The sequence below is a fragment of the Podarcis melisellensis genome (genome assembly GCF_964234715.1).
Source record: "Podarcis melisellensis genome assembly, chromosome: 5".
NCBI classification, from domain to species: domain Eukaryota; kingdom Metazoa; phylum Chordata; class Lepidosauria; order Squamata; family Lacertidae; genus Podarcis; species Podarcis melisellensis.
Window position 1 is genome coordinate 85,230,555 of NC_138537.1, and position 17,166 is coordinate 85,247,720.

The 17,166-nt window shown below is 44.9% G+C and overlaps 1 protein-coding gene across 21 annotated transcripts in view; it reads left to right on the forward strand.

Moving 5' to 3' along the window:
- The window catches only part of CAMK2G (calcium/calmodulin dependent protein kinase II gamma), a 176,901-nt gene that overhangs the window by 145,920 nt on the left and 13,815 nt on the right, over nt 1–17,166 (forward strand). For 5 of the 21 annotated variants that reach the window (XM_081913639.1, XM_081913628.1, XM_081913648.1 and 2 more), the window contains 5 exons: nt 3,396–3,428; nt 9,254–9,322; nt 10,561–10,605; nt 12,083–12,131; nt 14,980–15,093. In XM_081913639.1, coding sequence (XP_081769765.1) covers nt 3,396–3,428; nt 9,254–9,322; nt 10,561–10,605; nt 12,083–12,131; nt 14,980–15,093 — 310 coding nt within the window. The remainder of the gene's footprint in view (nt 1–3,395; nt 3,429–9,253; nt 9,323–10,560; nt 10,606–12,082; nt 12,132–14,979; nt 15,094–17,166) is intronic. The other 16 variants (XM_081913647.1, XM_081913633.1, XM_081913635.1 and 13 more) reach the window with 7 other exon arrangements.

Sequence of the window (17,166 nt, forward strand, 5' to 3'; positions counted from 1 at the left end):
ATAGATAGATAGATAGATAGATAGATGATATAATGATGTGTATAATAATTGTTGTGATGGAGCAGGATTCTGATAAACCTTCCAACTTGATGACGGACTGGAGCTGTCAGAATGTTTGCACACAAGCTTCTCTGAGGGAAGGGGAGATTGACTGTCTATGATTAAACCTCACAAAGGCCCAAGTGGCAGAAGGAAGCCTGTGGCAAGCTGAGGCCAGGAGGAGGTCCCAGGAAATAGGGAAGCTAAGAGACAGGGAACCCAGTCAAGTTTACTGAAGTAAGTGTGCGCTGAACTGAGAAAGAGGAACCTGCATGTGGAGCAGAAGTCAGAAAATGGGTGGAGGAGAAAGATATGAGGCAATGTCAACTCCTAGACAGTTCCCAAAACCCACACTCAAAATCTCTTAAAGTACCATTATTAAGTGTAAAGCATTATTAAGTGTTTTGTGGCGCTGTGCAGAGATGAAAAAGCAAAACAAAACTCTTAACCACAGACTTGAATCCAATAGACTTCATACAAAAGGGAAAAGTGATGGGGTGGGAAGAAGAAAACGATAAAATTCAGACACTAACTCTTCACAAAGTTGCATAAATAGTTCATGATCGGGTGGAGTGGCCTCTAAGAGAGACTTTTCTGTGGGATGAGGAACAAAGTGCCATTGGTCCCTGCCAATCCACTGGAGCGGGTCCTGCTGTCTCCCCTTCCTTCTCCCCTTGTTCTGTGATTATTTGTGCTAGTGTAATGGGTTTGAAGCTATTTGCTCTGCTTTTCCTTAACTGCCCGTGATAAGGCATGCTTGAGAAAACCTACTATGGCATGCCTTGAGAAACTCCGCTTTAAAAGGGCTCGTAGGTTTGAACTCTTGCATGGCTTTGTATTCTACCTTGACAATACACTTGCAGTTCTGAGAAGAATTCTCATGTCACAAAGATGTTCTCAATGTCCTCAGGTAGGGTTGGGCAATACCTGGTTTTCAACATCGCAATATATCACCGGCTAAACATCGTGATATACTGATATATCATGATGTCTGAAATAAGGAGCTATGTAGAGGAATTGCCTGGCTTCACGGTTTTTCTCGCATCGTGATTTTTGCGTCACACACACACAAACTAGATAAGGTATCGGTACATCGTCCAAATCCAGTTCACATTGTGGTAACGATGTCATACTATTCAGCATGGTGATATATCGCGAATCACGATGTGTGTGTGTGTGCTATGTAAAAAATCACAATGTGGGGAAAACCATGATCATCGCTTGCCTCGTGATTCCTTCTGCCCCTGTTGCTCTGTACTATAAAATAACAGTTGTAACAATATGTTAAAGGTAAGTAAAAACGTATCAGTTTTAGACCCCTAAGTAGCAGCAGTTTTCAGGACACTACTCCATTCACCTCTACATAATTACATCCTTGTTTCAGACATCATGATATAATCGGTATATCACAATGTTTAGCTGGTGATATATTGTGATGTTGAAAGCGAGTCGCCACTCAGCCTTAACACACATCATGATTCACAATACATTGCCAGGTCAAAAATTATGAAACCGATTATCACGATATGGAATGCAAAACCGGTTTTGGATAATATATCAATATATCGCCTTAGGCACAAGCTGTGTTAAGAACAAGACTGCAATGCAGACAGCTTATGACCCATCCAGCTTTGGTGCAATGCATGGGTTGAGGCCATCCAAACAATTAATTAATTGATGCTTAAGTCCACTCTCCCCATGCTTACACAGCAAATAAGTTACTATAAGGCAAAACCACAACAAAAAATGATAAAATCTACTGCAAAAAAATAAACAAAGCCCCATTGGAAATCAATGGGACTTCTGAGTAGACATGCATAGGATTGTGTATGTAAACCTTTTAGTAGCAGCAGCAGCAGTCATTGGACTGTATCCCCACACACCCCGATACTGCTTTTTGAAATGCGTGTGTTTTATTGCTTAAACACAATATGATGTGCAATTCAGTGGTCATTGTGTGGGTTTCTCTGCAGAGTCAGAACACATATCTACATGCCCCCAGAAGGTTGTATAACAGGCAGCTGGGAAAGGGAATTATCTCAGTTTCTTTATTGGTCCGGAGGGAGGGAGCAGGGGCTGAGAGTAGGATTTCTAAACAAGACTGTGGCTGATGCCCCATGTGGGTAATAATTGTTGCCAGAAAGGAAAGAGGAAACACAATCTGGGTGGATGGCTTAAGCAATAAGCATGGTGCAATGCTAATCATGCTTCTTTCCTGCAATCTCTGGCTTTCCTCATCTTCTTCTCTTGCTCATCAATCATTGCAGGCTGGTACTTAATCTTACTCCCCTGCCAACATACCTGGGAAGTGCCTTGCACATTCTCAGCCATGCTTGTTTTATGCTTCATTATTTTTCCTCGAATTGTTTTAGAAAATGCCACGTTTCTCTCTTGTTGGGGTTAGGCAAAAAAGGGGCTCGTAAACTCTCTGGTCTCACTCGATGAAACCTAGCTGTTTCCATTCACACAGACACCTCCTCTTGAGCATGCCTAAGTGCCTTTTTCTCTGCACTCCTGTTGGAGCACACACTTGACATCTTCTTGTCTGACCCATCGTGCATCTGTGCGGAAATGTCTCTGATCTAGTTTCTTCTTTTCTGTGCAAGTTCCCAGGGCTATGCTCTGTGAGAGAGTGACATGTGCCTTGATTCTGATGACAAGAATCGAAAGGGTGGGGCGTTGTTTACAAACCCAGTCAGTCTCTTTGCCTCATCTTGAAAACTATTTCTATGGGCAGGGTGCTGAAACACTCCTTTCTCTGGAAGATCCCAAGCATGCTTTGTGGCTCTGTGGGTGCATTTGTGCATACCTTGGAATTGCAGCTGTAATTGTCATTGTAAGCCACCTTCCCAGTACAGGCAAATTAAACATGCTTTGTGTGAGGAAATAGATGCTTGCCACTTGACCAGATGAGGGCAGTTTTGAACAGAAAGACCAAGGCTAAGGGATTGAAACACCGGTTGTCCATTGCCCTTCGTTACCATATTGAATAGGCGGTTCAGAAGTGTGATTTTTCTGGAAGGAAACTGTGTGTGGTTTACGGGAAAACTTTCCTCATCCTTTGCCAGATTAGGACTATTTTGAGAAGAACATATCGCCGGTTTCCGTTTCTCCCATGTCACATTGCCTGCATTCTTTCTTTGTTTTACCCTCTTGCTGAGTTTGGAATGCCGTGTCGCCAGGTTGATGATCTCTGCCTTCCATGTGCCCAGATGTTTGTGCCATCTTGATCCTTTCTTGGAGGAGCATGATTGGCAGCAGGGTCTGTGCTGACACACAAGTGCCAACATTTTCTCTGCTTCTCTTCTCATCTCTTTGTTTCCTTCTTTTTTCCCTCCTCTCAATGGTGTGTCCAGAAAAGGAAGTCAAGCTCCAGCGTGCATTTGATGGTGAGCACCTCCCATAAAACTGCCTGTGACCCTGTGCAATCACCATTCTCATGCCATGCACGTCCAGCTTGTGCTCATCACCCCCTTCACATAGCATGTCTGGGCAAGGGGCGGGCTGGGGCTGGAGCCGGTGGGAAGGGGAGACATCTCGCACTTCGAAAGGTCCATGTTCTCACGGAAAAGATCATGCTGTAGACGAGGCCCTTGGTAGGGTTTGACTTGGTTCCGAAAGTTGGGCACCTTAAATTCAGCTTTTGATATTGAGTGAACTGACAAACAGTCTCCCAAGCTGGGTCACATAGCCAAGAAGAGCATGGTCTCTGCACTCTCGTCCGGGCATGGAACCTTGGGTAATTCATTGCAGAAGTGCTGAAATGTAAACAGGAGCCGGCATTGCACTGCGCTAGCGCTACCTTCCTTGGTGGTGAGCAGCCCTGCAGTGCAGAACTAACGGCCTTTTCCTTGTGTCCTGGGTGAAAAGTTTGGGCGCAGCACCATGGTGTGGCTCACACCCGTCATTAACTTCCTGTTCCCTCCCAGAATTCTGTCCCTAAGACCCTCTTCCGTTACACAGTTGTTTTCCCATCTTCTCCCTTCAGTGCTCCTCCCACACCAAAAAATTTTCCAAAAGTATATGGTTGGCATTAATGCCAAAATGAGTTGGCATTAATCACATATCTGACAACTGTTCCCATTCATTTCCCCCTTCATAATGAATGTATATATTCCCCAGGATGTGTTGGATATATAATGCAACCAAATGTCAAAAGAAGTAAGTCTCGTTCTATGTCGCTCGTAATATGAAGCTCTCGCTTCCTTCAAGCAAAATTCTGGTGACATCAGCATCCCTCTCCTAGCTTTCCTTAGGGATTGCTTTGGGCATCCTTTGGGAAGGGTACTGGCGGAGCCAAAGCTTTAGACTGCCTTCAGGGGGGAAGACTTCCTGCACTCTTAATGGTTCCATTTATAGACAAGAAACAGAGTCTAGGTAAAGCTCTTGCAATGCTCACCTCCTCAGGTTTTAATTTTGGGGTCGTCGTCCCCCGCCACCCCCCATCAGAGTCTCCCCTTTCTCACTTCCCTGTAAATGAAAGTCAGCTTACAAGGAGGGTGGGAGATTTTAAGTACTGCCGCTACACTTCCAGCCAAGATTTTGCCTTCAGGACCAAAGCTGCGTATAACTCAGAGCAACATATAACACAGAGCAAGAGCAACCATGAGGCAGACAGAGGGCAGTGTTATAGTCTGTCACATTGTAGTACCTGCTGAATGTGCCATGATGATGATGATGATTTTATTATTTATACCCCGCCCATCTGACTGGGTTTCCCCAGCCACTCTGGGTGGCTTACAGAATATATAAAACATAATAAAGCATCAAACATTAAACACTTCCCTAAACAGGGCTGCCTTCAGATGTCTTCTAAAAGTCAGATACTTGTTTATTTCCTTGACATCTGATGGGAGGGCGTTCCACAGGGCGGGCGCTACTACTGAGAAGGCCCTCTGCCTGGTTCCCTGTAACTTTGCTTCTTGCAGTGAGGGAACCAGCAGAAGACCCTTGGAGGAGGACCTCAGTGTCCGGGCTGAGCGATGCGGGTGGAGACGCTCCTTCAGGTATACTGAGCCGAGGCCGTTTAGGACTTTAAAGGTTAGCACCAACACTGATGAGTGCTCATCCCAACCTCAGCACACCCACCCCCATCCCAATTCCAGGACATGGAAGAAACAGCATCACAACCTACCTAGCAGATTGGTCCTAGCTATTTTCCAAGGTACGCAAGAGGATGCTGCTCCATGCTTCCCCCCTCAACAGAGATTACCAGCTAGAGTAACACTCATTGGAGTCAGTAGACTAGTGATTGGCCTCAATGTTAACTTTCTGCCGAGTGAGGCTTTCTACATTTGGCAGGGAGATCCTCACCATTTGGCCTAAGGGTTTTGTTATCATTCCAAAACAAGACACAGGCACTTGCTCCCAGTCCCCTCATTAGCCTGGACAGTACTTAGCCTATTCTTAATCAAGGTGGGATATCTGGTGATAGCCTAGGCATCTGACACAGCAGGAGAATCCAGGTGGTCTCTTCATCAGCAGGTTTTTTGCATGCTACTACTATAAAGTACCAGCAGCAGAGCTGGCCACGTTGCCATTGAATGCTCAGCTGGAGAAGTTCATGGTAAAGCATCAATGCAAGTACACCATAGGAACAAATGGCCTTGATGCAAGGTGACAGCTTGGGCTGTTGTCTTCTCACTTATACCTCTTGAACCCCGTAGTTAGTACTTCAGATGACACAAGAACAGGAGGTGGACATTGTTCCGAGTGGCCCCTGCCCTCTGTAACAGCAAAATTAAAATTATGTATATCATGATAACTGGACCACAGTTTCCCTCCATGTGTGGGCTAAACGCTCTCAAGGTCATGTTCTCTATAGGAAACCACTCTCTTCCGTCTTGCTCATTATCAGCAGTGCCCAGCTTCTGTGTTTCCAGTTGCTGCATTGGGAAGATGGTAAATCAGCATATGAACGAACTCTTTGCCTGCCTGCCACTATTTCAACTGTGTATGCTAGTTGCTGTCAAGGCAGACAACTAGCTGCCCTCTCCCATCTCTGTTAATAGCAGGTTTAATGTGAAGGTCCACTTTCTCTTGTGAATTCTCCGCGTAACCTATGTGTATGTATTTGACCTGTCCTCACTCTCTGATTTGGAATACTGCTGCTACTGATTTCCAATGCATTCAGCACAATCCTATGCTCACTAACCTGGGAGTAAGCCTCACTGAACACAGCGGAGCTTACTTTCAAGTAAACATGCGTAAGGTTGCAATGTTAGGTAGCTCAGGAGACGTTCCCTTCTGTATCCCTTTGTGAGAGTCAAAGATGTGGCAAAGACACCACAAGGTGCATATGGTGAGTGCTTTTCTTGGCTACACCATTGCTTAATGAGATTTTGGGTTTACTTTGTTGGGGGTGCAGTTCTTCATTATAAAACAGGGTTGGGCTTTCCAGCTTGGGAGCCGTATTCCTTTTCAGGTGGAGCCAGAAGCAACAAATAGTGGAAGCAACGGATGGGTGTATTACCTTTTTGTATAGTAGGCTGTGTTCCAGTCAGTCAGTCAGTCAGATGTCAAAGGCTTCTGAACCCCCATAATAAATGCATCGCTCTACCCAGAGGGCACAGAGTGCAGTGGATGAGGGGTTTGCCCTGGGGAGAGTCCAGAGAAGCCCAGTGGACTTCATTCACTGCCTCACAGGACCTTAGGTTCTCCACCCCTGTTTTAAAGTATTAAAAATAATCTTAAAGAAAAGAGAGTGAGAGAGGTGCCTGCAGCAGGATCCTAAGTGTGAGAATCAAGTCTTCATTCACAAAGACTTGTGTTTTTATGAAAATAGTAATGAGGCAGCAAGAATGTTTGCTACTGGTTTTATTTGTAACCGTTATATCTGCTGTGATGTGCACATTGTCCCATGTGGTACAGAAACACACGTGTTACTTTCTGTCTTGAAGGGCCTAGCTGGTGTAAATGAACCTATTTTGAAACCCAGTTTTACACTTGCTTTGTCTTCCTCTTTTTATTATGGGTTATGGGGGAGAAATTGAGAACTGGATTAAGTAAAGCAGAACTGTTTCCCCGTGTAGGGTTGCAGCCACGAGGGGATCTGGGACAGGGATATCATCTCCCCTGCCAACGTGGAGGCATCTCTTGACCTCCCTAGGGAGGGATTCATAGATCTCATGGACCTTTTAGAACTTGAAAACCTCTAGCCCACATAGCATAGCAAACAGTTTCAATACGTGGGTTAAGGAAGGCTGCCGATGAGTGTGTCCTGGGCATAATTTTAACAGAGCAGAATTCTGGAAAGCACTGCTTATACATGCTACAGAGTGGGCATGGTTAAAGTCGGAACATACTTAGGGTTGGTTCCATGAAGCTGATATTTGTGTGGGGTTATTTACAGGGTTTGCGTTCAGCTTGTACTTGTTGCACCTACCCAACTCATCACTCGCACTTGGCGGTGTTGGAGCCACATTCCCATGATGCAGTGCCACACTGGTGCAGTGTGAGAGTGTGTGTGAGAGAGAGGGGGGCTCAAGGAACCATGTTAGGAGGGCTAATTAATTGGAAGGGTCTTTCCCCACCCTGTCCTCATCTTGGTGGGGTACTCTCCCACATGGTTGCTTGATTTCCCCTCTCACACACAGCAAAGTTGCATTGTATGATGTAGAGGCATCTCCAATGCCTTGGACTTTATATTTGAAGAGGCCACACTGTGTCGGCCAATCCCTGTCAAGTAAATAAATGAGTTGTGGGTTATCCCAGGTTACGAAAATCTCCCCAACTTTTTTTGTGTAATTTTCTGTTGACTTCTGCCTATAGACGTATCTGCTATCCTGATCCTTTACACTTCTTCTGAATATCTGAAAATTGCATGGTTGGCCACCATGAAACACTGTGGTTTTCCTAACTCATATTGCAAATTGATGTGTTAGTGCATATAGAACTACTACAAATATTTGGGGGGGGGGGAGCTTGGTACCAGTTGAAATGCATAATAGTGGAGCAACCATGGTGCTATTGTGGTGAAGGTGCTTGATAGAGCAGGTTAATAAGATAATTCTGTGTCAGTATAACTCCATTTTGCCAAAGGGTATCTGCCTCTCCCATTATTTTATCATGTATTTATTACACTTTTTCTAAAGAGCTTGGAGTGGCTTTCATATGCTTCCTAGGCAGTCTCCCAACCAGGACCAGATTTGCTTTTAGTTTCAGCGGTAGAATTGCATCATGTACTTTCCGACTATGCTCTGGGCCAGTGCAATGCATTGTGAACTGCAAATACACAACTTCCAGTGGTCTCCTCTCAGCTTTCCAAATGACTTCGCTGTGGATATTACAGGTTAAATAAGTTTCAGCTTGACAGTGACTCCCATAGTAGGATAGTCATTCGACTAGTTCATCTTACCTGCTCCTTTCTCAGTCTGCTGTTTGGCAGCCAGGAAAGGGTTGGGCTGGGGCCTCTGCTGTGCATTGCCAAGGAGAACAAGCATCCAGGTTTGCCTGCTTCTTGAGAAACATGCATCTGGACCTCAACCCTGTACATTTCTGGCTTACCTGAATTCGAGCAGGATTGCTCACACTGGGCTGGGAGTCTTCCGCTCTTTGAGAGAAGCATACGAGTCAACCAGCCCTTGCAATTTCGAATGCTAGGATCCAGAACTGCAGGAAAGGAAGGAAGGATATTTTGGTGAACTAGGTTTGTGTGAACATGAGCCCAACTTATGTCCAAGATCAAAAAATTAAGTGGAATGCTGGAAAGGTCGTTGAACACATTGGTTTCTCTGGCCCACTGAGGGATTAGTCATGAATATCTTCCTTCCTTCTGCTCCAGCCACAAGGTTTCTGAATGTGACCAGCCACCAGGTTGTTCCATCCAACATACTGCAGTTCATCTGAATGTGTTCCCTTCTCTTATCTCCTCCATCCCTTGGCTAAGTTAACACTCCTATTTAGGCTACTCATCTTCCCTTAAGTTCCTTGCCACTTTGCTTTTGGACTAACCCATCTATACCCATCTCGTTCTTTTCCCAATCCTATTTAATCTTCCGCGGGTATCTGGGTGCATCTTTGCCATGGAAGATGGCAAACCAGGCATGACCTGTTCCACTACACCTTCTCCTGTTTCCTTTCCCCTCCACAGGTGACTTTGGGAGGGGACTGAGCTGAAATGTCTTGTTTGCAGCAATAGCAATGTAATGTTTTTTTTATGACTGTTGCCCAGCAGGGTGGGGGGGAAACTAAACCATCTGTTTTTCTGTCTTAGCCGCAGACCAACAACAAAGCCAGTGTAGTAAGCCCAGCAAAAGAATCAGCCCCAGTGCAGATGTCCATGGTATCTTTCCCAACCGTTTATCTGCCCTTCTTTGGTTTTTACTTTTGGTTCTTACCCTTGCCCAGAATGCTGCCTGTTGCTGCTCCGTGTTTCTGCTTAATTCTGTCTGCAATCTCTTGCCCCTGGCTCTTATCCCAAGCTCCCTTGCAAGTGAGAGGTGCAGAAGCGCTGTGGTGTCTGTGTGTGAGGCCTGCAGCTTGTCCTGATATGATTTGACCTCAAGGAGGCCATGATGGAGTGGTCAATGACATCCAGTCTCCAAAGAATGAAGGAATTGGAAACCTCTGCCCTTGTCTTACTTGCACTGGGTTTTTCACTCTTCCCGATTAACACGCTTGCAGCGGGGCCACACATTCCTGTGTTTTTGACAGCTCAACCAATGCCCACTCTGGCCCTTCTTTTAAAGACTTGGAAGTAGGCTGTGGGCCACAGAAATGGATGAACATTGTGGGCGTTGTGATACTGTCCTAGAACAGAACTGGGCAAGTTTCTCAAAAAGAATACAGGAATGGCTGCAAGTTAGGAGTCTTAAGAGACTGGATAGTTGCTTTCTACTCCGTGTAATGCTTCGGAGAGGTTCCCCCTCCCCCTTGGGTTGCTTCATAATTTTTAACCCTGTCCTTTACTCACTGTACCTCATCATGCGTTGGCTTTTCAAATGCTGCTCTTGTGACGCTCAGCTTCTCCCCTCCTCTTTTTGTTGAAAATGTCTCATTTTGGAAACGTCAGTTCAACCAACTGTGGGACTTTGCAACTTACCTACTCGAGCAGCTCTTTGCTGTGGAGCTTTGGCTGCCATTTTTGTGGGGAAATTGTGAATGTCCTTCCAGAGACATTTGTGGGGGAAACGTGGAGACAAAGCCCTGCTTCTCCTCTCTGATCTGGGCGAAATGTTAATGTTGGCTTTTAAAAGTAATAAATAATCAGTACCCTCCGTGGGGGTCACTAATTCTTGAGCACTGCTGGAAATCTTCCAGGCCGAAGAAAGTTCACAAACAAAATTGGGGTATAGAGAGTCCTGTATGGCTTTGTCTCCTTGTAAGTTTATCTATTACAATTGGATATTTCTCTTCCAAAACTCTTTAAGGTGGATGGGATGGGATGTACTTACACCGTTTTAGGATAGAGGTGTTTGTGCTTTGGTCTTGTCACTTTGCTCTCCCAACAGGCACTACACGGAGGGAGAAAAGTTTTGGAGCTGACATCTGACACTTGTGTTTCTGTCCTCTTTCAATTAGGAACCACAAACAACTGTTGTGCACAATGCTAATGATGGCATAAAGGTAAGTGACAGATCACAAAGGACTTGCGTTAGTCCCAAACACCCTTTTCACTGTCCCCCAAAACTGAGACTAATAAAAAGCATCCAGACAAGGAGTATCATAACCAATATCTCTCCCAGTTTCTGTTAATGCATAGGAAAAATTACCTTGCGCCCCGAGATCTTTGCATAAAGAATGCAATTCCCTCCCCCTTTGCATAAAGAATGCAATTCCCTCCCCCTTACCACTGGCAACTAATGTGGGGTGTGTGGGTTTGAGGGTATGCACAAGCTTTTGCTACAAATTCTGGAGAGAGCTGGGGAACTCGATTCACCATCAAGTTGTGGTTTGCGTTATACCTCTATGGCTTTCACAATACGTAGTCGCAGCATTTTGCCGCCCTTGTTCCTGGCTACCTCGTCTTAATTTCAGGAACCTCTTCCTCTTTCAAATGTGGCCAGATTTGTGGTGCCACCTCAAATTCTACCTCTTAAAAAAGGCACCACTAAATTCTACCTCTTAAAAAATAAAATACCTATGGCAGGGTTTCCCTTGGTAAAGGTCAGAATCTGAAGGTTCATATGAGAGGAGACACCTCTCATAGAATCATAGAATTGGAAGGGACCCCTAAGGGTCATCTAGTCCAGCCCCCTGCAATGTAGGGACCTGTGACACTCTGTTTTATTATTTAAGCCCTTTAAAGAATCACAAACAGTGCCTTCCATCAGTCTTGGAAACATTTTGTTTATTTGCTAATTTGATTTATTTCGTAATATTTAAAAACAACAACAAAAACACCTCAGAGCGGTTTACAAAAGAAAAAGCAGTAAAGTCAAGAAAAAATTGCAACCCTGCTTTAAAACATACAAAAGTTAACATACTAAAACAGATCAAAATTACCCCAACTGTCTTACGCATCTGGGTAGGCTTATCTAAACAGGAATGTTTATAGCAGGTGCCCAAAAACTACCATAAATTGGAGGCATGACCCATTTTTCTGAACATCCCCTCTAGCACCTTGGGTTTCCAGATGCATTTATAATCAAGAGTCGTCCAGGAGTCATGTACTACTTGAGCCCTATACTTTAATGACACTTCTTTATATTATGAAAAGGAGTCTTCATCATCGTCCCCTATCCGTCCCCCCCAAGTATCTTCCTTTATGTCCCATTCCAAATCTGTGTTGCAGGCCATTCTTATACTTTCTTGGTTGTCCGGGTTCATATTTGAGCAAAAAAAATTATAAATATTTGAAATTATACCTTTTGAATAGTGTGGAGAAATAAGATTTTAATTTTCAAACTTGGAAAGATCACACGTGGCAGAAGGTTTGTTACGTAGAAAAGCGCTGGTTTGTTGCCCTGCGAACCAAGGGATGTGCGCGTTTCCCCATTTCTCCTTTAAATTCCATTTCTTTCATAGGTTTCCCATTTATATAGAAATCTCTCCCCGCCGTGCATGTTTCAATACTTCCATCTACCAATCTTCTTTCTTGCAGGGTTCCACGGAGAGCTGCAATACTACCACTGAAGATGAAGACCTGAAGGGTAGGTTCCTTGGCTACAGGCGGGCAAGAACGCCCAGACCCACTGGCAGAGACAGAGCAGTTTTCCATGCCAGGCTCCTTACCTGTTGATGCAACTGATCTGTGTTCCCCTCCCCTAGTTGTAGTTGGAGGAGTAAGTGTAGTGAGGCTGTGGGCTGGCTGCTGTAAGGATTTTGCTATCTGAAGGACTTCCTGTTGTCTAAGGAAGGCATGTGCGATTCTCTGCCTTCTTAAAAGCTTTTGAGATTTCACCTAATCCTGGAAGTTTGGGGATGCGGCCTGCCATATCACCACTCCTTGCGCAAGTGTAAGGAGCTATTCGTAGACTAGTCCCACCGGCCAAAAATACATAAGGAACCAACTTGCATTCTCTTCAGCTCATCAAAACACTTGTGTGAAGTTGGGCCCGATCACAGATGGCTCACCATTTGGCTGGGAGGGAGGATGCTCTTTGCATTCTCTTTGTGAGAGATATTTGCCTGGGAGAATGTCTTGTATTCATGCCTGTCTGTCTGTCTGCCTGCCTGCCTTACCTAGCAGCTGTGCAGGAGTAAGACTCAGAATTAGGGGGCCACAATACAACAGCCTTCCCCAACCTTCAGTCCCCAGATGTTGGACAACTGGCATATTTAGTAAGTCTCCCATCAGCCCCTGCCAGGATGGCCAGTTATCGTGATCCTGGGGGTTATAGTTCAGCAGCAGACTTGAGGTCGAGGAAGACTGTGCTGTGATGGCATATCCCTCCTAACCTGAATGCAGGCTTAAGCTGAGCAGCCAGAAGTTATTTGCTGGTCAGTAGGGCTTTCTCAAAGGATTTACCCCAATTTATAGTTCTTACATAACTCTGCCTCTACCAGTACACCTAGATCTGGAATCCATGTGATGAGGTGAGCTCCCGTTGCTCTGTCCCAGCTTCTGCCAACCTAGCAGTTCGAAAGCACGCCAGTGCAAGTAGATAAATAGGTACCACTGTGGCTGGAAGGTAAACGGCATTTCCGTGCACTCTGGTTTCCGTCACGGTTTCCCGTTGCGCCAGAAGCGGTTTAGTCCTGCTAGCCACATGACCCAGAAAGCTGTCTGCAGACAAACGCCAGCTCCCTCAGCCTGAAAAGTGAGACCAGCTCCACAACCCCATAGTCACCTTTGACTGGGCTTAACTGTCCAGAGGTCCTTTAGCTTTACCGTAACTAGATCTTGACCCATATAGTCTATTATAGGTCAACAGACCATATGACCGAGTCTCATAATTTAGGTCAGCAGCGCCACAAGACTGCATCGTAGCAGTAGCCATCGATGTAACATTGACATCAAAGAGCACTTGGGATGGGGGGCACTGCCAGATTGGTTAAGCTGTTCCAAACCCTCAGTGCATTCCAGAATGACTCTTTAATACTCAGCAAAAAACCTTTCCACGCAGGAGGCTGTGCCTCATCAAGGATCAGCCCACTTTCATTCGCCCATATGTGTGAGCAAGTCACACAGTAAAATAAAGAAGGGATGGGGGCCGACAGATCCAGAAAAGGATTTGAGGTTTCTACATGCACAGATACCTTTGAGAACGCCGTTGTGAAATGTCCCCTTGCCTTGGCTAGTTCGTAAGACTGATCTATCAGCCCTCAGCCATTAATTGGACCTGCTTCCCTGAGTGTAGTGTTAGCAACTTGGGGGAGCCTAACCTAAATCTAGCCACCTGAAAAATGCCAGAGGGAAACAAAGAGATGTCAACGGCTAGCATCTATGAATGGACCACGATAGCAAGTATGTGCTACTTCCCGCTGCTTTGTTGGAATACCAACAAAACTTAGCCTAGTGGCACAGAAACTGGTCACAGACCTGGTACGTGAGAGTATCCACACTCTACTCAAGGAAATGGGCTCCAAAGAGAGCAAGAGTGCTCATAACACAGAATATTTTTTTGTCAAGAGCATTAGCTGTTTTTGCCTGTAGGCAAAACTAATGCTCGGATGTGCATGCTTTAATAAGGAGTGGTGTGGTGGTGAAAAAGAGCATCAGTATGTGCTCTGAAGTGAGAGCCCCATAGCTCAGTTATAGAACACATACTTTCTGCGCACCAAGTCCTAGGATCAGTCCTTGGCATGAGCACCGGGGTCTTTGGAGAGCTGGTGCCAGTCAGAGTCGAACAGTACTGGGCTACATGGGCAAATGTAAACATCAGTATAGGAAGTGCCCTCTTAAGAGCATCTTGTAATTCTGAAGTGCGTATGCAAAGCTAAAGCAAAGGTATGGGTTGCAAGAGAAATTGCATGTGGGAGCTTTTGATAAATTCCTTTCAAGAGAAGCCACCGTATGCTCCATTGAATGAACCAAGCTCTGATTTTGCCGTCTAATCCCTTGAAAGGATAATTACTCCACCGTTGTCATTTCTTTCCCATTCTCTCACGCATCTGCTTTCCCCATGATGAGCTGCTCTTTGCCAGAGTGCCTTTTCACAATCCACTCTTCTGCCAGAGCTGAGCCACTTATCCGCCGTTGCTACGTGAGTGTAGTTTATAGATGAGCTTTGTGGTGGATAGTGGATTCGTGCAGGTAAACATGAAAAAAAAAAATCGTAAACAGATTTACGCAGCTGGCAGCTTCAGTGTTAGCTATATGAACAGGTATAGGGAGAAGCAGCCAGCTCTCCCCTTAGCTGTGCACGATACCTGATAACGTCATGTCTTGGCAGGATTCACGAGCAATATTTTTTTGTAATGAGTGTTGTACTTGTTTTGTCCTATTCCATTATCTTTTTTTTTTAACTGAATGTACATTGTTGTTTTTTTATTTTGTTTTGTTATTTGTGTGTGTATGTTTTGTGTGTGTGTGTTTTGCATCCTTTGCCATGCAAGCGCCCCCTCTCTCCATCGGGGATGGCAGCTCAGTGCTCGAAGGACGGAGTCACTGTGAGAGCAAAACCCAGACTGAGTCCATGCAGTCCCAGCTTTCTCTCTGTTATTCAGCCAGTAAGTCCAGGGTTTACAGTCCTCCACAGCATTCCTTTCCCTACTGTGACTCTCTCTTCTCCCATTTCTCTGTCTTCCTCGGCTTCTGCAATATTCTTCCAGAATATTGATTCTCATTTCCAACACTTCATGTTTTCAAACTGATTCATCTCTTCTCCCCCCCCCCCCAGCCCGGAACCATTTCTGCTCATGTAACACTTTCCCGAGAAACTCCTTTCCCTCCCCCTGCCACAATAAAACGAAACCATGATCTAGCTAATTTCATATCCTCTTTTCCTTAGCCAGATACCATATACTTCCTTCGCGATTATTTAAAAAAGTGCTTATTGATGTGTATTCTTGGGCATGACACTTTGTTTGGGGGTATATATGTATCTTATTATCTTATTTATTAGATTTATGTACCGCCCTTCGTCGTAAGATCTCATGGTGGTTCGCAGAATAAAATACGGGATGAAAGCAAGTAAATAATTTAAAACAAAACAGCAAAATGAAAGCCCCACCTTCCCGCAGACACATTTAAAAGGCTGTTGAATGTTAATCAGCCATTGTAGGGCAGAGGTTTAATTCTTCACCAGTGTTCAGAAATATTCAGTAAGCCGAAGTCCTCGCTGGCCGGGAAGGCCTCTACCAAAAAGGTTTGTTAGGTTACAGCTCTTATGGACACAATATCCTTTTCCAACATTGGTGCAGGGATAAGCATGAGATATGATGTTTCATGCCACAAGTGGTGATTGCAGATGTAAACAGGAAGCCCTGATTGGCTTGGTTCTTCCAGATTTTGCACACGGAGCAAACAAACACAGCGCTCCATCTTCACAAGTGTCTATTCGTGGGAAATGGGTGGCGAGGGACCACAGCACACAGCACGAAACCTTCTATGAAGGGTTGCCCACCGGTGTGGAAGGAAATCATTAGTATAGCAACTAAAATCAGAAGACTTCAACTGCAGTTGTGTGAACCCATGCACACCACTTGCACACACAGAAAAATCAGAACTCAAGAACCCATTTCTGATATGTTTTCTCTGTCCAGCAGCAACTCGGGGATAGTATAGCTGTCTAGATTCCTCACTATCCATCTTGGGGAACTTTTGCAGAGATGTGTCAGAGCTGTGGTTATGATCCTGCATAGGGACCGCATGAGAAACACCTGTAATTTGACTTCAGGTTCTCCCTCACTGAAGAGGCACACTTCAGCAGGGAATTGGAAACACCAGCAAATTCAGCCCCTATCTAGTAAAAAAACAGATTTGAAAACCCTGCCCCCTTCTTCCTACTCTTCTCTTGTTCACCTGAAATTATGTGCTATCAATCCTTCAGAGACTTCTTTGTTAGTGCCCCTTGGTTTTTAGAGTTGAATTACTCCATTCAGCTGTAGCATTTCGGCTCATATCTTACTCTAAAACCAGGACTGGGTGCATGCTGTTTTAATACAGCCAACTTGTATAATGAGATAACAACCTGCAAAATTTTCTCTTAAGTCATTTTGTTTCCGTGTGCGTGAAGCTGAACGTGGGCATTAAGAGCAGGCGGATGGGAGGATAGTGATAGGGAACAGCTAACGAAGCAGCATGATTTTTGTTTTTTACATTTGTAATTCAAAGCCTATATGGAGATGATCCTTATCTCCTCTCCAGACAATACCCTCTTCCAAAACCTATAGGTTTGGTGAGAAGGTATTTGGAGGATTTGATTCAGCATTGCCTAGTTGGAATGAACATTCGTTGACAAAAGGAGACATCGTTTTCCATTCCAAACCGTTGCAAAGCCTTTGTCCCCCTCCTGTAAAGTAGAACCACAATGAGGCATGTTAGGGTCATGTAGAAACCCGGCTCAGGCGGAGGCAAGGGAACCCTGCTTCTGTGCTTTCTCTGTTGCTCTTATGATTTGGAGTTTAGATCTCTTCACCTTCTCCTTCCTCAAATCTTACTGTGTTTCTTAGTTGCTGTTTTGAAAGACTGAATCTCTTGGTAGGGATCCAGTTGCCCTACTTGGTTTGCTTGGCAGAAGTTGGTGGCATTGCTGCCTCTGGGGTTGTGTGTGTGTGTGTGTGTGTTTTCAATGCAGTCCT